Source organism: Ursus maritimus, unplaced genomic scaffold (assembly GCF_017311325.1).
Source record: "Ursus maritimus isolate PB19 unplaced genomic scaffold, ASM1731132v1 scaffold_10, whole genome shotgun sequence".
In the NCBI taxonomy this organism is placed as follows: Eukaryota; Metazoa; Chordata; class Mammalia; order Carnivora; family Ursidae; genus Ursus; species Ursus maritimus.
In genome coordinates this window covers 23,319,611-23,342,037 of record NW_024423344.1, presented here as the reverse complement: position 1 = coordinate 23,342,037, position 22,427 = coordinate 23,319,611, and the positions used below count along the sequence as shown (strand labels likewise).

General features: G+C 38.4%; 1 protein-coding gene and 1 long non-coding RNA gene across 2 annotated transcripts in view; one reads left to right on the top strand and one right to left on the bottom strand.

The window, feature by feature from the left end:
- Positions 1-913: 913 nt before the first annotated feature.
- Positions 914-6,136, bottom strand: LOC103677600. Its single transcript, XR_005831968.1, has 3 exons — positions 5,959-6,136; positions 1,638-1,745; positions 914-1,312 (listed from the first exon to the last, which is right to left on the bottom strand). It is a non-coding gene; the product is annotated as an uncharacterized LOC103677600 (long non-coding RNA).
- Positions 6,137-6,213: 77 nt separating this feature from the next.
- The window catches only part of RB1 (RB transcriptional corepressor 1), a 155,015-nt gene continuing 138,801 nt past the window's right edge, over positions 6,214-22,427 (top strand). The window contains exons 1-2 of the mRNA XM_040622773.1: positions 6,214-6,543; positions 9,308-9,434. Coding sequence (XP_040478707.1) covers positions 6,386-6,543; positions 9,308-9,434 — 285 coding nt within the window. The 5' untranslated portion in view covers positions 6,214-6,385. The remainder of the gene's footprint in view (positions 6,544-9,307; positions 9,435-22,427) is intronic.

Here is a 22,427-nt window from a genome sequence, read left to right as displayed (position 1 = left end):
TTGGTGTAGATTGCTTTAAGCTACAGGAAATCAGTCTTTTACTTATTTTATTTTTTTTTATTGAAGTACAATTGACACAATGTTACATTAGTTTCAAGTGTTCAGCATAGTGATTCAACAATTGTATACATTATGCAATGCCCACTATAAATGTAGTTACCATCTGTCACCATTCAACATTATTACAACAATATTGACTATATTCCCTCTGCTGTACTTTTCATCCCTGACTTATCTATTTCATAACTGGGAAGTTTGTATCTCTTAATCCCCTTCACCTATGTTGCCATCACCCCACTTCTCTCCCTTTGGGCAATAACTAGTTTGTCCTCTATATTTATGAGTCTATTTCTGGTTTTTTTGTTTGTTTTGTGTTTTAGATTCCCAAAGAAAAAGGTTTTAGGATTTTCTATACTGTACATAGAAAGCCCTAAAGACCCCACCAAAAAACTATTAGAACTGATAAATGAATTCAGTAAAGTTGTGGGATACAAAATTAATATACAGAAATCTGTTGTTTCTATACACTAATAATGAACTAGCAGAAAGAGAAATTAACAAAACAATCCCATTTACAATTGCATCAAAAAGAATAGAATACCTATGAATAAACTTAACCAAAGAGGTGAAAGTCCTGTATCTGAAATACTGATGAAAGACATTGAAGACCACACAAACAAATGGAAAGATCCTCTACGCTCATGGATGGGAAGAATTAATATTGTTGAAATGTCCATGCTATCCAAAGCAATCTACAGATTCAATGCAATCTCTATCAAAATACCAATAGTGTTTTTCACAGAGTTAAAACAAATAATCCTAAACTGTGTATATACCCAGAAAAGACTCCAAATAGCCAAAGCAATCTTGAGAAAGAAGAACAAAGCTGGAGGTATCACAATTTCAGATTTCAAGCTATACTACAAGCTATAGTAATAAAAACAGTTTGGTACTGGCACAAAAATAGATCAGTGGAACAGAACAGAAAGGCCAATAATAAAGCTTATACGGTCAATTCTCTGTGGTCATTAATGGCCAGTTAATCTACAACTTATGTTAATCTACAACAAAGGAGGCAAGAATATACAATGGGAAAAAGACAGTCTCTTCAATAAATGATGCTGGTAAAACTGGAAATCTACTTCCAAAAAAATGGTTGAACTGAACCACTTTTTAAAACCATACTCAAAAATAAACTCAAAATGCAGTAAAACTTAAATGTAAGACCTGAAATCATCGAACTCCTAGATGAAATCATAGGTAGTCATCTCTTGGCTATTGGCCTTAGCAACATTTTTCTGGATATGTCTCCCTAGGCAAGAAAGACAAAAGCAAAAATAATTTATGTCAAAATAACAATCTTTTAAAAAAAACCGCCAATGGAAGCCTTCTGCCCTTCTCAGTGTGCCTTAAGGTGACCGTTGACTGCCCTGAGGTATCATTTTCCTTTACAAATTATACAATTCCAGCAACAGAATCCATCCCAATACAATTATTACCCCCATGCTGCTCAAGCATCATGGCCTCTACACATTCCAATGCTCCACCTTCTGGGTGCACTGCATCCTGACTGGCCACAGGTGGGAAGCCTTAGTAATTATGGTACGACTGCGTGGCCCCGCTTACTACCCACATACCATGCTTTGGTCTTTATTGCTGTAAGACCAGTGATGAAGCCAACTCTTGATATCCCATCCTGAATGTCTTCAAGACGCTTCGGATCCAAGTCTTTTAGCTTGGGTTCTCTAGAAAATAGAGACTGAGTGCAATTTGAGAGAAATAGGAGTGAAGGCAAAGGGGTGTGGGCAGGGAAGGAAGGGAAACTAATACAATGATATAGTACCAAACTGGTACCACTTGGTATCAAGCCCAACTGATTGCTCCATGTCATGGGCACATGCTAGGCATGGGGACACCCTAGTTAGCAGAACAGATATAGATGTATTCTCATGGACATTGCTGGCTTTATGGGCAGGTGAGCTATGCAGTTCTATAAGACTCCATTTAGAAAGGCATTGTGCTTGGTTTAATGTTCCACACTTACTATCTTGAAAATCTCAATAATTTGTGAAAAAGGGGCCTTGCATTTTCATTTTGCACTGGATCCTGCAAATTATGTTATCTGGTCCTGGTAATGTAAATCACAGTTTACTAGGGGAACCAATCATATTCTCTCTCCTGAGAAATGTGAATTAGTGACATGGAGAGGGAGTCATTGAGGCAGGAGAAAATTATAAAGAGATGAAGACTAAAAACGTTCACAGAGGCAAGAAGGATGGGAGCCAGTTATTGGATGGATGGCAAGGTACAGGAGTATAGCAGGAGAGACTCTTTTTTAGTTTTTTGTCTCTTTCACTCCCCCCCCAACTAATTAATAATCCTGAATAATTAAGGTAAACAAAGTGGATCTCGGTTTCTTGAATCTGAAAGAATCGAAGAGCATACACATATGGAAGTGACTTAAATAATGGAAATGAAATAGAGCAAAAGGAGAGGAGAGGTGATGATCTTTTAGGCCAGAATTATCTCACACTGTCTGTGAAGGACCTTTCCTTTCTTTTTTAATTTCATGAACTGACACTTCTGGAAAATAAAACCTTTAAAATACTTGGAAAATGAAATTAAAAAAAGGGACACCAATTACAAACTCACATTTTTTAGTATTTTAAACAGATACAAAATTACATTTCAAAAAACATAGAACAAAGAAGAAATTACAAGAACTACTTTGTTCACTGAAAGTGTGCATATAGGAGATTAATATAAAGAGTTGCTAATACATGGTTAGTTTTTTTTTTTTATCATTCCATAGTCATAACAACTAAACAAAAAGTTGGTAGTGAAGGAGCAATTTCCCATATTAAATGCTATATTTAATATTTTAAATTTATCAGTAGTTACAGATTTTAACATGACAAATGAATGTGTTTCTTGCCTGTTAAATTATCTAAGCTAGGTTGGATTGCTGACAATGCCTCTAGCAGGAGATACTGTGTATCTAAACTGTTTCTATGTTTTACTCAGTAATGCTCATAGTAATTAGTCTCTCAAAAATATGCTTAAGGGAATGGAAGTCATTTTAAAACAATTTCAGCAAGCTCAGGACATTCACTTTTAATTTTTATCCAAAATGGAGCAAATAATGCTTTAGTTTCAAAAACATCTTCCTTATCAGTAATAGTATCAATGCCTTATCGGTTCCAAAAATTTGTCCTATTAAGTTATAATTACATTTAAAATATCCTTCAATTAAATAAATGGATTCTGGATCCATGAATTCATGTGTGGAGATTATTTTCATGGAAAATAAAAATTCTAAATGTTTTATCCAAGTCATAATTAGTTTCTTTATATTTTATATATGAAGAATGCCACTGAATTTTGATGGCCTTATTGTTTCATTAGTCAGTTATGGTTTTAGTATTTTACTATGAGTTTTGGCTATGCACTCAATAGAAGGGGGATGATACTTCTGATACTTTAGATGCTTTTACTAAACTAGTAAAATTAGTAAAAACACTTGGATCTTTAATCCTTTAGAATCACTACTCTGGTCATTGTTTGGTTTACTACTATTAACATACTACTGACATGTGTCTTTTTTTGACAAAACAGGACAGTAAGGCTTTTTCCACCATCTATAATTCAGGGTTAAAAACAAATGACACAAATTTTACTTCCCTAATGTAGCTATGAATTTCAAAAACCAGGCTTGATTAAAAATTAAAATGGCTGCAAATATAACAAGTTAGAAAAGTAAACAAATATTTACATTTTCACAGATTTGTATTCACTTTTGGGTAACAGTTAAGGAACTAACCTTAAAATTTCATTCCTTATAATGTGGTCCTGCTGCACAGGGCAAGGACAGAGTCATGCCACCTGCAACCACACAAGCTGCAAAACACCTGAACTGTTCCATATTCTGTTTAATGAGAGGTGTTCAAAGATCATGTGCCTGGATACAGTTGAAATATTAAATCGCTGTAAGTGCTGCCAAGCACTTACTCTTAATTTCTGTGCTTATTTCCTTGTGGATGAGATATAATCAAACTGGCAGTGGTCCAAGGAACACACTTTGAGTCATGCTGCTCTAAGGGAACCTGCATTGAAGACGGGGAAGAACCAGTGAGGAGTACACAAAGGAACAGAAGGGAGGAGGAGGAAGAAAAGGGAGACCATGGATTTGTGGAAGACTAGGGAAGTTTTAAGAAAGAGGAAGTGGTTAACTGTGCTAACTGTAAGAAAGGTCAAGTAGAGTGAAGATCAGAAAGAAGTCATCGAGGGGCGCCTGGGTGGCTCAGTCCTTAAGCATCTGCCTTCGGCTCAGGGCGTGATCCCAGAGTCCTGGGATCAAGCCCCACATTGGGCTCCTCTGCTGGGAGCCTGCTTCTTCCTCTCCCACTCCCCCTGCCTGTGTTCCCTCTCTCGCTGGCTGTCTCTATCTCTGTCAAATAAATGAATAAAATCTTAAAAAAAAAAAAAAAGAAAGAAAGAAGTCATTGAATGTGAACAAGTAGGACATGGGGTCGTGCCTACACTAATCCCTGGCAAAGTGAATAGGATTACCACTCTGATGCTATTCATTCTCTGTAGCTGGGGATGGGTTTGGGCCCTACTTCTTCTTCTTCTTTTTTTTTTTTTTTAAGATTTTATTTATTCATTCGACAGAGGTAGAGACAGCCAGTGAGAGAGGGAACACAAGCAGGGGGAGTGGGAGAGGAAGAAGCAGGCTCATAGCAGAGGAGCCTGATGTGGGGCTCGATCCCACAACGCCGGGATCACGCCCTGAGCCGAAGGCAGACGCTTAACCGCTGTGCCACCCAGGCGCCCCTGGGCCCTACTTCTTGACGAACTTTTGGCTCCCAAGAGATGGTTTCTGAACTTAGGCAAGACTGGCTATTGAGTAGGCCAATGACTGCCAACCCTTTTCACATCCTGACATATATATTGTGCTATATACAGAAAACGGTAATCCATTGTACAACTGGCTAAGATAAACCCAAGAGGTTTGCAGCCCTGACTTGACTTAAGGCTCCGGGTGCCTCAACCCTGGTCAGCTATTCCAAGGATTAGGGGGTTCACATCAGAACACAGCTATACTTTATTCACAGTTTTTCAGTTGGGAAGTTCTGACCGGTCAATACACCAGGTCTGCCAAAGAGAGAAAAACATGTATTCATACAAGACAATCTATTATTATAGTAAATATCATGAGAGAAGAGACACAGCTTCTAAACCAACGTTAGATGGTGTAAGCTCTTCCAGCAAGCTCTTCTCTGAGGTCTTTGTGCCTTTGCGCAGGCTCCTCTTTTCTTGGTGCATTTTTTTTTTATTAAAGTTTTTATTTATTCATTTGACAGAAAGAGAGCCCGCGCACAAGCAAGGGGAGCTGCAGGCAAAGGGAGAAGCAGGCTTCCCGCTGAGCAGTGAGCACTAGGTGGGGGGAGGGCTCAATTCCAGGACGCAGGATTAAGATAGTTAAAATGGCCAGCAAAATCCCTGGTACACAGTAAGCCCTCCTTACATGTTAGGTGTGCCTGGCAAACTTCTATTCAGCTGCCACTGCTTCTCTGAAGGTGTCCCTTAGGCATTTCGATGGTGCCTCCCGTTTTTACACCGCTATTAAAACATTTATCACACTATTACTTGTTCTTTACCCACTCCCCCACGCCCCTTCTGTAAACAATGACCCTAAAAGGCCAGTAATTATTCTACACCTTGTATCTGCCAGGGATCGTCAAAATTCACTTTCTATAGGTGTTCTACAAACGTTTGTTTTTGTTTTGGCCGATTCTGCCTAACGGATTGGGCGGGAGGAACGTGGTAGAGACGGAGGGCGCCGCCCACGGAGGGAGAGGGGCGTGCCCGCCCAGGGTGCACACGCTTGATATTCCCGGCGGGGCCTGAGCTGTAGCCCCAGATCAGCCCACAGATAAAAATGGGGCCCCATCTCACCCGCCAGATCGTGCGGTGCCCCGTTACCCGCACCCAGGCCTGAAAAGGAGAGTTTCGAGTAGAGACACGTCCGGGCGGCGGCCGCTGCCTCAGGGAGGGTGTCTTGGCCCAGGCCGGGGGTCCACGCCCAGCCCGCCCGACCTCGCGCCCCCGCCCAGCGCACCGCTAGGCGCCCCGGTTCCCTCCCGACGCCGGCGGGCCCGGGAGCCTCGCGGACGTGACGCCGCGGGCGGAAGTGACGTTTTCCCGCGGTTGGACGCGGCGCTCGGTTGCCGGGCGGGGGAGGGCTCGTCCGGTTTTTCTCAGGGGACGTTCAAATTATTTTTGTAACGGGAGTCGGGAGAGGACGGGGCGTACCCCGACGTGCGCGCGTCCTCCTTCCCCGGCCCTTGGCCACCACTCACTGGCTCCTGCCCTCGGGGCAGTCATGCCGCCCAAAACCCCCCGGAGAGCAGCAGCCGCCGCCGCCGCTGCCGCCGCTGCCGCCGCAGCAGCCGCCGCCGAACCCCCGCCGCCGCCGCCGCCCCCCGCTCCTGAGGAGGACCCCGAGCAGGACAGTGGCCCCGACGACCTGCCTCTGCCCAGGTGAGCGGGCAGAATCGCGGCGGCCGCCACGAGAGAAGGGCGTCCCGAGAGTGCGTCGGGGCGGGCACCCCGGCGTCTAGGCGGGGGCGCGTCTCAGCCGGCGGCCGCGACCGGGCGGGAGGAGGGTCCTCCCGTGTCCCCCACCACCGCGGAGCGCCTGAAGGAGGGTGACAGGGGTCTGGGTTCGGGAGCGAGAGGAGGGAAGCCGGGAAGGGTCTCGGCTCTAGCTTGACAGGTGTCGGGCGGGTGGGGCTCGGGTCCCTGAGCAAAGTGACAGGTGCCGCCTTTCCTCCTTTAGGCGGAAAGGCTTGCAGGCGGCGGGTGATCTCGAGGCCCCATCAAAGGCAAAAAAAAAAAAAGAAAGAAAAATGACGGACTAGTGTCTGGTGGAGAGTTTGTCTCCTGTTGAGATTTGTAATATTGCGGCGGTCGTTTGACTTTCTGTTTTGTTCTGCGCTGCAACAGCTGAAAGTGTTTTCCTCTGGGCGTGCTCTGCATCTGAAGCCCAGTCCTGGGAGAGGCCAGCCAGGAAAGCCGTGGGACGTGAAGGGCAGGGTCCTGCGTGTCAGCCGCCCCCAGGGTACTCGGCTGAGGTGTTTTGTGGCGCTCCCTTATAACAGTGCTTTGGGAATTCAGAGCCATCGGTAGTTACTGGAGGAACATAATTCTTGAGAGGAATCGGTGTATGGGAAAAAGTTTTGTAAGACGTTTAGTCTAAGTGCTTAAAAGTTTCTCAATTTTTTCTTTTATTCCCGTTGCATGAAACTCTTGTATATTATTAATCTTCAGCTTTTTTCGTTATTTCTTTCATTTTGCCTTTGAGCCAGGAAACAACCTTGTGTCCTCTCATTTTGTTTGGTTTGGGTACAAAATTAGTGATGTTCTCGTGCTCGCATGAAACTTTTTTTTTCCCCAAGTGGCATTTAAATTTAGGAGAGTCCATGATAATGCAGTAGAACATGACAGGGGGTATTTATTCCATTGCAACATCCTATTTTTCTTGATTGTGATACTTATGGCTAAGAAGCTAAGATTGAAAGAGTATGATTGCCATTATTATTGTCAGTACTGGTTCTACTTTGAGACTTCATATCCATTGTGGGGGAAATGGGATTCCTTTCTGTCCCTCACCACTTCCTCCCCTGTTCTAGCCCATTACCAATTCTTATTCTTTCAACTTGCCAGACACTAACAGAGTTCAGACAAATTATAAAAAATTGGGATGAGATTTTGGCATGGCCTGTGAAAGGCTATTAAAAATATAATGTTTAAATGGATTGTCTTATGCGTCAGCTAAAAATCACACTCACTAATTTAAAAAAAAAGTCTATAATGTTGTGAGAGAAGACAAATTTCATTTCTGATTAATCTTTGACATATCCAATACTTGAAAGTTTTCATTTGGAAAATGAAGTAAATCTACGCTAAAGAATTCCATGTTATCCAATTCTTATAGGGTAACCAGAAATACTGAAATTATGGCTATCACCTAGGAAAAGAATGCCTTCCTTCCCCACCCCAACATTATGTTATATACTTTTAAATGATGGAACTGTGAAACTATCAAAAATTCTCCTGTAAGTCAAAACCATACAAAATACACTCTACTCTTGATTATCTATACCCACAAAAGGTTTCACTAGTATGGGCATTTGAACTCTGTAGATTAGCCGCTTAGCAAGGGTAAAAACTAGTGCCTGGCAATCCAAAGCGTAGCAACTTGCTTAGGGATGGATTCAGGGCTCACTCCACCTGCACTTTAAGTGACAGAGTCTGTTTCTACCTTGACAGCTGAGATCTTTTCTCTGTTGCATTACATATGGCCTAAGTGGTGAAGTCGGAAGGAAAACCTTCACTAAGAACAGGACTTCACCTTCATTGTTGATATAATCAAAAGTTAATTATGTTTTGAAGGAGGGTTGTTAGTCTGGAATAGTGGTCAAGGGCATGGATTACGGAGTTGAACTGTTGGGTTTCCCACTTACTGTCCATGACCTCGAGTGAGTACTTTCACTTCTCTGATTTGGTATTTATCTGTTAAAACAGGGTAATAAGAGTACGTATCTAATAGGCTGATGTGTGGATTCCGCTGAAACTATGCATCTAAGGTACTTTGTACAGACAAAGGTCAGAGTAAATACTCAAAAATTATTAAGTATTCCTCATATTATTATTATTAGGTGTGAAATAGACATTAAATGAATGAAAAGGTACTAGCCAACAAGAAATTATTGACTACCTATCTTGGCTAAGGAGGATTGAAGAGAAAAGGCTGAAATAAGCGTAGCAGTAGTTTATGTTAAGTTAATCATGTAAGAAATGCTAGTAAGTAGAGAGATTATGTGAGACCTTGATAAGTGTAAACTGCATTTTAGCAAAGTCGCTGAAACTAAGTTGATTCTGTGATATTATATATGGGCTTTCCTCTTTTTGCTGTTATTGTCATCCCAATTTTCCCATACAGCTTTAGCTATCATACTTACTTAATTTTACGAAGCGATTTTGCTGTTCTGAACTGTATGTGATTCACCAGGCCAGCAAACATCTTTCACTATGTTGTAATTGTGTTGGAAAGCCCATGAAAAAGATGAACATGTTTAAATTCTACCTGTAATTTTTTAAAAAGATAAATAAGATTTTAAAGTATTTAGTGATGCTTTTTTTCAGAACAGTGCTGTTATATGCAAACCATTGAAACAAATGTTTACTTAATTAGTTTAATTTGTAAGTATATCCCTATTATATGTCTTTTTTTATCTGGTAGGCTTGTGTTTGAAGAAACCGAAGAACCTGATTTTACTGCATTATGTCAGAAATTAAAGATACCAGATCATGTCAGAGAAAGAGCTTGGTTAACTTGGGAGAAAGTTTCATCTGTGGATGGAGTATTGGTAAGGATTTCCTTAACATTTTTGAAAAAAAAATTCTCATTTTTTATTTTTTTTTAAGAAGATTTTATTTATTTATTTTAGAGGGAGAAAGAGAGCACAGGGAGGGGCAGAAGGCAAGGGAGACAGAGAATCTTAAGCAGATTCTCTGCTGAGCACAGAGCCCAATGCAGGGCTCGATCTAAGGACCCTGAGATCATGAACTGAGCCAAAAAACAAGCTCAACTGACTGAGCTACCCAGGTGCCCCCCAAATTTTCTCATTTAAAAAGTGATTTTTGAATTACTGGAGATAATTTGGAAAATAGAAAAACATAAAGAAAAGCAAGTAATAATTTTGTTACCCAGAGGTAAATAATGTACATCTGATAACATTAAGAATTTTTAAAAATCTCTACATGTAAACCCCACCAAAGTATTTTAACACAAATTTTAGCTATCATATTTTATTCATACATACTTCACTCTGATACAAAAGACTTTTTAAAAAACAAAGCCATACCTTATAATTTTTAATATCTTATAATATGTAGTGTTCAAAATTCCTGATTGTTTCAGAATTAGTTTTGTTAGAATTTAGAATCTTTGATAGCATTTGATGTTTCTTTCATTTTTTTTCATAAGTATATGTGTGTATATGTAGTATTACTACTACTAATAACACCAGCAAATAATTACTAGTGCTTTATATGTACTGGGGGAATATTATAAGCATTTAAAAAATAACTCATTCAACAATCCATTGAGATACGAAATAAAAATCTTCATTTTACATGTAAAATGTAAAATCTTGATTTTTTTAGAAGATACTGAAATAGAATGAGGTTAAGTAACTTCATCAAGCTCCCTGGCTTGGTCATTTAAAACACAGATTTGGGATCATACACGTAATTATATATAGTTTCATATAATAGTTTTGTATCTTGTTTTAAATTTTTTTTCTTGACATATCATGAGTATTTTATTATGTTATTAAATATTTTTTTGGTATTTGATAATGTAGTTTCCAATGGTACTATAATATTTTATACATTAGATGTATTTTAATTTGCTATAACTCTTACTATTAGACGTTTTCCCCCCCACAACTTTTTGGCACTATAAAATGATGTGATAAACGTCTTTATTCATAAGAATAATGCCTGGCACAAGGTAAGTCCTTGATAGTTTGTTAAATAAATTAATGAATGAATCTGATTATTAGAATACATTTTTACAAGTTGAATTACTGAGATTAATAGCTATGAACATTTATAAATCTTTTGGTAATTATTGTTAAATTGCACTCCAGACAGACATTTTTAATGAATTTACTTTCTTATGAGCATTGTATTATTGTACATGTCTGTCTGTTTTTACTGATCAGATTAACACAGCAAAATATGTTAATGTACATCCCAAAAATGTTTAAAACCATTAAAAAATTCTGGTGTCTTAGTCCATTTGGGCTATTTTAACAAAAGACCACAGACTGGGTGGCTTGTAAACAACAGAAGTTTATTTCTTACAGTTCAGGAGGCCGGGAAGTCCAAGATCATGGTGCTGGCAGATTCTGTGTCTGTGTGAGGGCTTGTCTCCTCCTTCATAGACAGCACCTTGTCATTGGTTTTACAAGTCAGAAAGAGTGGGAGCTTTCTCAGGCCTCTTTTATAAGGACACTGGTCCCATTCATGGGGTGGAGCCCTCGTGACCTAATCACTTCCTAAAGGCCACAACTCCTAATACCTTTACATTAGGCATTAGGTTTTAAGTGTATGAATTCTGGGGGACACAAGCATTCACTGCATAGCCTCTGGTAATAAAAAAGAGAAAATGATTCCAATTTTAAAGACCTGAACATAATCTGGAACTCCTTACTAAAAAAGACGGAATACTGAAGTATCTTGGATGAATGACTTCGGTGTTATCTTTCCAAAGCATTAAATGTATACTTCCACTGATTTGGGTACTTCATGTACAAAGCTTTTTCTGTGCCTGTGCAGTTATAGGGAGTCACCTCTTGCTCACAAATGCTTTTAGTTTTCAGAAAATTGGGAAGGAGTAGCAGATTATAGAGGGTATTGGTGAATATCGGTAGTTTCCAGTTTATGAGTGGGTTATGTTCCCAATCTCTTTGTAAGTACGATATAGTAGTTAGGCTTCCGGGCTAGTTCACACAAAACTGTTTTTGTACTGAACTATAACAGTAATAGTTTTCATTGATTGTAGAGGCCCTTTTAGGCTTCAGACTTGACTACAAGTATGAATAAATATTTCTACTTTCTTATCCTATGCTTTTATCCTGGCTTCATCCTTCCATGGGAACTGGCACAGTTTACATTTCATTTTGTAGTGGAGCTCATGATGGGACTAGGGGATGTGAACTCATTCTTGGTTGTGTGCTGGAGGAAGACAAGGACTTTCATGTTATCTTTGGGATATTGGGTACCTATTTTTTGCAGGGGTGTATGACAGAGGAGGATGTGGTTTGTCCTGTTACAATTACCAGATGTTTATTTTTATTTTTTTTATAATAATATTTTTTTCTTATATTGTTAGTCACCATACAGTACATCCCTGGTTTTTGATGTAAAGTTCGATGATTAATTAGTTGCGTATAACACCCCGTGCACCATGCAATACGTGCCCTCCTTACTACCCATCACCAGCCTATCCCATTCCCCCACCACCCTCCCCTCTGAAGCCCTCAGTTTGTTTCTCAGAGTCCATAGTCTCTCATGCTTCATTCCCCCTTCTGATTACCCCCCTTTCTTTATCCTTTTCTTCCTACCGAAATATTACTTTAAGTGATAGTTAAGTTTTTGAGAGTTGGCCTGAGAATTTAATCTCTGATATACAATCATTTCTAAGGGAGAATGTGACAGAATGTGTGCAGAGAAGTGAATGTTATGACAAAATGAACCCGTTTCTGATGCAGCTATTCCATTCTAGCTATTCTAGATAACAGTTAGCTATCTTCTTTTAAACAAAAAGAGAAATATAGTAGCTAAGGGAACTCTTTTTTGGCAACTGAAAGTAGATGATATTTATTGGAATAGAGGGTGAGTTAAGAGGAAGGATTGGTCATCAGACTAGACTGACAAGTCTCAGTTTTATCATTTACTAGCTCCATGATCTTGAACAAGTTACCTAAAATCTCCAAGCCTGAGTTTTGTTATTTGTAAAAATGGCCAACAATAATTTCTGGATCTTGGAGTTAATAGTGTGGATTAAGTAACTTCATGCACATAAAGCATTTATTAGTGTAAATGAATGCCTATATTAGATCCTGGAACCAGAATAATTTGACTTAAGAACTACCCTGGAAAATTTTATATTACTATAATTTTTTAGGAGAACTTAAGAATCAGTTAAAATACTTGAATTTTTTTCTAAGATTTGATTTATTTATTTGACAGAGCGAGACAGCTAGAGAGGGAGAAGCAGGCTTCCCGCTGAGCAGGGAGCCTGATGCGGGGCTCGATTCCAGGACCCTGGGATCATGACCTAAGCCAAAGGCAGATGCTTGACGACTGAGCCACCCAGGTGCCCCAAATACTTGAATTTTTAAAAGTTATTTAAATTCCAGTTAGTTAACATGCAGTGTGATATTAGTTTCAGGTGTACAGTATAGTGATTCAACATTCAGTACATCACCTGGTGCTCATCACAAGTGCCCCCTTCATCCCCATCCCCTATTTCACCCATCCTCCACCCACCTCCCCTCTGGTAACCATCAGTTTGTTCTCTGTAGTTGAGAGTCTGTTTCTTGGTTTGCTTCTCTCTTTTTTTTTTCTCTCTCCTATGATCGCTTGTTTTGTTTCTTAAATTCCACAATGAGTGAAATCACATGGTATTTGTCTTTCTCTGACTGAATTGTTTTGCTTAGCATAGTACTCTCTAGCTCCGTCATGTCACTGCAAATGGCAAGATTTCATTCTTTTTTATGACTGAATAATATTCTGTTGTCTGTATACCACGTCTTCTTTATCTGCTCGTCAGTGGACACAGGCTATTTTCATAATTTGGCTATTATAGATAATGCTGCTGTAAACAATGGGGTATTCCTTTGAATTAGTATTTTTGTATTCTTGGGTAAATAGTAGTGCAATTACTGGATCATAGGGTAGTTCTATTTTTAACTTTTTGAGGAACCTCCATACTGTTTTCCAGAGTAGCTGCATCAGTTGGCGTTTCCATCAGCAGTGCAAGAGGGTTCCCCTTTCTCTACATCCTTGCCAATGCCTGTTATTTCTTGTGTTGTTGATTTTAGCCATTCTGACAGATGTGAGGTGATATCTCATTGTATGTTTAGTGTGTATTTCCTTGATGGTGAGTGATGTTGAGCATCCTTTCATGTATCTGTTGGCCATCTGTATGTCTTCTTTGGAAAAAATGTCTGTTCATGTCTTCTGCCCATTTTTTAATTGGGTTATTCATTTTTTGGGGTGTTTTATAAGTTCTTCATATATTTTGATACTAACCTTTATCTGATATGTCATTTGCAAATAACTTCTCCCATTCCATAGGTTGCGTTTTAGTTTTGTTGTTTCCTTTGCTGTGCAGAAGCTTTTTATTTTGATCAAGTCCCGATAGTTATTTTTGCTTTTGCTTCCCTTTCTTCAGGAGACATATCTAGAAAGAAGTTGCTATGGCCAGTGTCAAAGATGTTATTGTCTGCATTCTTTTCTAGGATTTTTATGATTTCAGGTCTCACATTTAGGTCTCTAATCCATTTTGAATTGATTTTTGTGTTTGGTATAAGAAAGTGGTCCAGTTTCATCTTTGGCATGTTGCGGCCCAGTTTTCCCAAGACCATTTGTTGAAGAGACTTTTTTCCCATTGGGTATTCTTTCCTGCTTTGTTGAAGATTAACTGACTATATAGTTTTGGGTTCATTTCTGGGTTTTCTCTTCTGTTCCATCGACCTTTGTGTCTTTTTTTGTTCCGGTACCTTACTGTTTTGATTACTACACCTTGGTAATATAACTTGAAATCTGGAATTGTGATGCCTCCAGCTTTGCTTCTTAAGTCAGAATAAAAACCATATGATCATTTCAATAGATGGAAAAAAAAATTTTACAAAGTACGATATCCATTCATGATAAAAACTCTCAACAAAGTAGGGTTAGAGGGAACATAACCTCAGCATAATCAAGGCCATATAAGAAAAACCCACAGCTAATACCATCCTCAATGGGGAAAAACAGAGCTTTTCCTCTGCAGTCAGGAACAAGACAGGGATGTACACTTGCACCACTGTTATTTAACATAGTACTGGCAGTCCCTCCACAGCTATCAGACAACAAAAAGAAATAAAAGGCATCCAAATCAGAAAGGAAGAAGTAAAATTTTCATTACTTGCAGATGACAGGATACTCTATATAGAAAACCTGAAAGATTGCCAAAAAACTGCTAGAACTAATACATGAGTTCAGTAAAATCTCAAGATACAAAATCAACATGCAGAAATCTGATGCATTTCTGTATACCAGTAATGAAACAGCATAAAGAGAAGTGAAGGAATCGGTTCCATTTACAATTGCACCAAAAACAATACCTGGCAATAAACCTAACCAAAGAGGTGAAAGACCTATATTCTGAAAACTATAAAACACTGGTGAATGAAATTGAAGATGACCCCAAGAAATGGAAAGACATTCCATTCTTATGGATTGGAAGAACAAATATTGTTAAAATGTCTTTACTACCCAAAGCAATCTACATATTTAATGCAATTCCTATTAAAATACCAACAGCGTTTTCCACAGAGCTTAGAACAAACAATCCTTAAATTTGTATGGAACCATAAAAGGCCCAAAATAGCCAAAGCAACCTTGAAAATAGTTGAATTTATAAATGCATGTGTAATGATTCTGATGTGGTATTTTTTTCTTTAAATTTTAAGGGAAGATTTGTGGTATTTTGTCTACAAAAATGTTTTTTCCTTTTTGTACAAATGTTTAATAAGTGTGTAATATGTAATTGTTGTCATTAGATTAGATTGTTTCATACTGCATATAGCGTATACATAAGGGACTTTCCATTAAGAAATTGGCCAGGAGTGCTGTTCATGTTGTGACTTACAGTGAATCAGTTGTTAAGATGCAGAAAGATCAGAATTCTAAATGACTCATGGTAGAATGGACCTGGAGGCAGAAAACTTTTGATTATAGTAGGTGCATTTTAGCTATAGTATTTTAGGTAAATTGATTAATTCTCCTTATCTGTAAAGCAGAAATGATGTCTAAATGTCAACCTCTTAGGGTTTTGTGTGTGTATATATATTCAAGAGCTTTGAAATAGATTGCCCTTCATAGAGGCATTTGTTTTTGTGATATGGATCATTATGTTTAGGAAGATAGTTGAACGGAATAGTTTGGAATTGGAGTAACACTAGGCATTCCATGTAAGTTAAACAGTACTACAGATGTATGAAGCCTCTTCATGCGGGGTTCTTCATGCAGGGTTGAAGTCCTTCTTTTGCAAATAACTTCTCCTTTCCAAAAGGTTCTTCTTTTAATAACCTTAAAAAACAGAATATTTAATTAATTAATTAATTTATTTATTTATTGGGGGGGAGAGAGAGAGTGTGCACATGCATGTGGCTGGGGAGGGCAAAGAAAGAGGGAGAGAGAGAATCTTAAGCAGGCTCCACATTCAGTGCAGAACCTGCTGCTGGGCTGTATCTTCTGACCCTGAGGTCATGACCTGAGCTGAAATCAAAGAGTCGGAGGCTTAACTGACCGAGCCACCCAGGCACGCCCAATGATAATTTTTTATTATCAGATATCCAGTGTTCAAAATTTTTCAGTTATTTCATAAATTTTTTTCACATGTTCTGATCAGGATTCAAATAAGGTTCATATATTGTAATTGGTTGACTTGTCTTAAATCTCTTTTTTTTAATAATATTTTTTTATTATATTATGTTAGTCACCATACAGTACATCCCTAGTTTTTGATGTAAAGTTCCGTGATTCATTACTTGCGTATAACACCCAGTGCACCATGCAATATGTGCCCTCCTTAATACCCATCGCCAGCCTATCCCATTCCCCCACCACCCTCCCCTCTGATGCCCTCAGTTTGTTTCCCAGAGTCCATTTATAGATTTCACCTACTTCTGTCCCCCATCCCTTTCTTTTCTTACGATTTATTTCTTGAAGAAACAATGATTTATTCTGTAGAATTTCCTACAATGTGTATTTGGCAGATTGCATCTCCTTCGTTGTTTAACATATTTGTCTAATTCTCTGTCTTTTCTGGAAGTAGATCAGGCCTCTAGGTAGATCCAGGTTTGGTATTTTCCGGAAGAAATACTTCAGAGATATTTTTGTGAATGCCCGTTGGGAGGCATATACCTTATGTCTCTTTTTTGTTGTAAGTGATTATTGTTGACCATTGACTGGATCCATAGGGGTTGCTAAATGGTAATCTGATAACTTTATCATTCCTCTTTCAATTATTAGTTCTAATTCTGTAAAGAGAAACTTTTCTTCATTAACTGTTCTTATTCTAAAGTATAGTGACTAATATAACAAAATAAATATTATTAAAAAAATAAAGTATAGTTCATTCAGGAAAGGAAGGATAAGTGCTTTATGCTTTGCTTTTATTGACTAGTTTTGAAACCAACACATTTGTTCTGTATGATCCTCCAAAGATGACCAGTGATTGTAATCATCTTTCCAAATATTATGTTGACAGTACCAGTAGACCAGGTTGGCTATACATAGATATTTAATAAGATCTTTACTCAATAATAATGTGACATATTTTGTAATTTCAAGAATGTTATCTAAGTGGCATCATACAGTATTTAACCTTTGGGATTGGCTTTTTTTTTTCACTCAGAGTAATTCTCTGGAGAGTCTTTGAAATTGTATATCAATATATTAGTGTGATAGGGCTGCCATAACAAAATACTACAGACTGGGTGGCTTAAACAACAGAAATAAATTTTGTCATGTTTCTGGAGACTAGAAGTCCAAGTTGAGATGTCAGCAAGTTTTGTTTCTTCTGGGACTTCTCTGTTGGGCTTGCAGATTGCTGCCTTCTCCTTGAGTTCTGGAATGCTTTTCCTATGTGCATACATCCGTGGTGTGTTTTTTGTGTCCAAATTTCCTATTCTTATAAGGACACTAATCAGTCTGGATTAGGGCTCACCAAATGTCCTCATTTTAATTTATTGTGCCTCTTTAAGGCCGTATCTTCAAAACCAGTCACATTCTTGGGTACTTAGGGTTAGGACTTCAGCATATGAGTTTTCAGGAGTTGGGCGGGGGGCACAAGTCAGCCCATTGTGGTTTTTTGTTTTGTCCAGTAGTATTCTGTGGCACGACTGGACTGCAGTTTGTTTAACCATTCACCCATTGAAAGATGTCTGCCTCATTCGTAGGTTTTAGCTGTTATGAATACAGCTGCTGTGAACATTTGTGTATAGGTTTCTGTGTAGATATCAGTTTTCATTTTTCTGGGGGAGTGCAATTGCTGGTCATATGGTATGGTCATATGTGTTTAATTTTGTAAGAGCTGCCAAACTTTGTTCCAGCTGTACCATTTTATATTCCTACCATCAATATATGGGTGATTCAGTTTCCTTGCATCTTTGCCAACATTTGGTGGTGGTACTATTTTTTTTAAATTAGCCATACTTCTTACTATGTAGTGATATCTCATTGTGGTTTTAATTTACATTTTTCTGATAGCTAATGATATGGAATATTTTTAAAATAGACTTTTCTTTTTAGAATAGTTTTAGGTTCACAGCAAAATGGAGCAGAAGGTAGAGAGAGTTCCTGTATACCTCCTGCCCCCACACATGCTTAACTTTTTCCATTATCAATATTGCCACAAGTGTGCTACATTTGTTACAGTTGGTGAACCTACTGACACATCCTTATCGTCCAAAGTCCATAGTTGCTGAAGGTCTTCTAAATGTGCTTAAGTTGCCTTTGTTTATCATCATCAGTGTATTGTCTCTTATGTTTTTTGCCCATTTTGAGTTTCCATACATTTTCTATATACACAATTATGTCATGTCTGAATAAAGACAGCTTCATTTCTTCCTTTATAACATTTTGCTTTTTTTCCCTTGCCTGTTGCACTGGCTAAGATTTCAGTACAGTGTTGAATACAAGCAGTAAGAGTTCCTGCTCTTAGGGAGAAATCATTCTGTCTTTTACCATTAAGTGTAATGTTAAGAGTAGGGTTTTCTTAGATGTCCTTTATCAGGAAGGAATTTTCCTTCTATTCCCAGTTTGGAGAGATTTTTTTTTTTTATTGTATCAGAAATAAATGTTGAATTTTGTGAAATGCTTTTTCTGCATCTATTGCAATGATCATATTTTTCCTTTTTTAGACTGTTGATGTGATGAATAATACTGACTGTTAAAGCAACTTTCCATTCTTGGATAAATTCCACTTGATCATGATACAGTATCCCTTTCATGTATTGTTGGATTTGATTTGCTAAACTTTTGTTAAGAATTTTTGCATATGTATTCATGAGGTATATTGGGTGTGTAGTTTTCTATTTTTGGTTATGGGGTTTTTTTCTAGTGTTTTTTTTTCTTTTCTTCAATTTTTGTTAGATTTTGTGACAGAATAATGCTGGCCTTATAGAATGAGCTGGGAAATATTTTGTTCTCTTTATTTTTTTTTGTAGAGTTTGTGTTAAATTGGTATCATTTCTTTGTTGAATGTTTGGTAAAACCATATGGGCCTTGAGGGAAGAAATTCAATTTCTTTAACAGGTATGGGCAATTCAGTTTTCTTACTTTTTTCTGGTAAAGATTTTATTTATTTGTCAGAGAAAGAGAGAGCTTGCACAAGCAGGGGGAGCAGCAGGCAGAGGGAGAAGCAGACTCCCTGCTGAGCAAGGAGCCTGGTGCAGGACTCCTGGGATCATGACCTGAGCTTAAGGGACTGAGCCACTGAGGCGTCCCATTATTTTTTGGGGGGGGGGTTCTCTTACTTTTTTGGTGAGCTTGGGTAGTGTGTGTTTTTCAATGAATGGGTCAATCTAACTTGTTGAATTGTTGGTGTAAAATTGTTTATAATGTTCTTTTATTGTTATGCTTTATTATACCTTTTTTTTTTTTTTAAAGATTTTATTTATTTATTCGACAGAGATAGAGACAGCCAGAGAGAGAGGGAACACAAGCAGGGGGAGTGGGAGAGGAAGAAGCAGGCTCATAGCGGAAGAGCCTGATGTGGGGCTCGATCCCATAACGCTGGGATCACGCCCTGAGCCGAAGGCAGACGCTTAACCGCTGTGCCACCCAGGCGCCCCTGCTTTATTATACCTTAATACCATTTTAATAAACTTCATTATTGTATCTTACATGGTATGTATCGTATATTATTAATATAATGCATGATGAAAAGATCCTCTTTATCCCTCATGTTTTTTGCTCTGAAATCTTTTTCTAATATTAATATAGACACTTAAGCTTTCTTTTGATAAGTATTTTATATCATATACCATTTTTAAAAAAATCCTTTTACTTTTAACCTCTTTGTATCTTTATTTACTTGGCCCTTGCACAACATGGGTTTGAAGTGGGTGGGTCCACTATACATGGATTTTTTTTTTTAAAGATTTTATTTATTCATTTGAGAGAGCGAGAAATAGAGCATGAGAGCAGGGTGAGGGGCAGAGGGAGAAGCAGACCCCTGCCAAGTAGGGAGCCCTATGTGGGACTTGATTCCAGGACCCTGGGACCAGGACCCGAGCCAAAGGCAGACGCCTAACCGACTGAGCCACCCAGACACCCAGATTTTTTTTCAATAAATACAGTACAGTACTGTAAATGTATTTTCTCTTCCTTATGATTTTCTTAGTAACATTTTCTTTTCTCTAGCTTACTTTATTGTAAGAATACAGTGTATAATACATGTAACATACAAAATATGTGTTAATCAACTGCATAGTATCGGTAAGGCTTCTGGTCAACAGTAGGCTATTAGTTAAGTTTTAGGGGAATCAAAATTATACATGGATTTTCCCCGTCCTTCCTTCCTCCTTCCCTGCCTCCCTCCCTTTTTCCCTTCCTTCCCTTCCTCCTTCCTTTCCTCCCTCCTTCCTTCCTTTTTTAGAGAGATACGGAGGTGGGGAGAGAAGGGAGAGAGAGAGAGAATCTTAAGCAGCTTCCAAGCCTAGCATGGAGCCCAGTGTGGGGCTTATCTCACAACCCTGAGATAAATGATATGAGCTGAAATCAAGAGTCGGATGCTTAACTGACTGAGCCACCCAGGTGCCCCACATGGATTTTCAACTTTGTAAGGGTCAGCAGCCCTAACTCTCATGTTGTTCAAGGGTCAACTGTATTCAAAGTGGGTTTCTTGTAGGCAACATATAGTTGGGTCAGTCTTTGTCTCTTAATTAGGGTTTTCAGACCATTGACCTTTAATGTGATTTTTGAAATGGTTGGGTTTAAATCTACCACCTTGCTATTTGTTTCTACTTGTCTCACCTTTTCTTTGTTGCTTTTCCCTCTTTTTATGCCTTTGTTTGGATTGATTATTTTTTTAATGATTCCCTTTTTGTCATTTGTTGGCTTGTAAGCTATAACTTTTTTGTGTTATTTTAGTCTTGTTTCAGGGTTTATAGCATATATTTAAAACTTTTCAGTCTGTTTTCAAATGATGCTATATTGCTGAATGTACAGTATAAAAACTGTCAGTATACTTTCATTTCTTCCCTCATGGCTTTTATCCTATTGTCATATATTTTATTTGTACATGTGATATAAACCCCATAATATAGTGTTATTATTTTTGCTTAAACAATTATTTTTTTAAAGAAATCTAAATAATAATTTAAAAGAGAGTCTTTTTATTGGCCATGTAGCTATCATTTCCAGTGCTCTTCATCCTTTTATAAAGGTCCAGATTTCCATCTGGCATTACTTTCCTTCCTTGAAGCATTTTCCTTAACATTTTCTTTTTCTTTTTTTTTTAAATATTTTTTTATTATATTATGTAAGTCACCATACAGTACATCCCTGGTTTTTTATGTAAAGTTCAATGATTCATTAGTTGCGTATAATACCCAGTGCACCATGCAATACGTGCCCTCCTTAATAACCATCACCAGCCTATCCCATTCCCCCACCCCCTCCCCTCTGAAGCCCTCAGTTTCTTTCTCAGAGTCCATAGTCTCTCATGCTTCATTCCCCCTACTGATTACCCCCCTTTCTTTATCCCTTTCTTCTCCCACCGATCTTCCTAGTTCTACTGTTCCATAGATGAGAGAAACCATATGATAATTGTCTTTCTCTGCTTGACTTATTTCATTTAGCATTATCCCCTCCAGTGCCATCCATGTTACAGCAAATGTTGAGAAATCGTTCTTTTTGATAGCTGAATAATATTCCATTGTATATATGGACCACATCTTCTTAATCCAGTCATCTGTTGAAGGGCATCTTGGTTCCTTCCACGCTTTGGCTATTGTGGACAATGCTGCTATGAACATTGGGGTGCATATGGCCCTTCTCTTCACTACGTCTGTATCTTTGGGGTAAATACCCAGTAGTGCAATGGCTGGATCATAGGGTAGCTCAATTTGTAACTTTTTAAGGGACCTCCACACTGTTTTCCAGAGTGGCTGTACCAACTTGCATTCCCACCAACAATGTAGGTGGGATCCCCTTTCTCCACATCCTCTCCCAACAATTGTTGTTTCTTGCCTTGTCAATTTTTGCCATTCTAACTGGCGTAAGGTGGTATCTTAGTGTGGTTTTGATTTGAATTTCCCTGATGGCTAATGATTTTGAACATTTTTTCATGTGTCTGTTAGCCATTTGTATGTCATCATTGGAAAAGTGTCTGTTCATATCTTCTGCCCATTTTGTGATTTGTCTATTTGTTTCTCATGTATTGAGTTTGAGAAGTTCTTTGTAGATCTTAGATACCAGTCTTTTATCTGTAGTATCATTTGCAAATATCTTCTCCCATTCCGTGGGCTGCCTCTTCGTTTTTTTGACTGTTTCCTTGGCTGTGCAGAAGC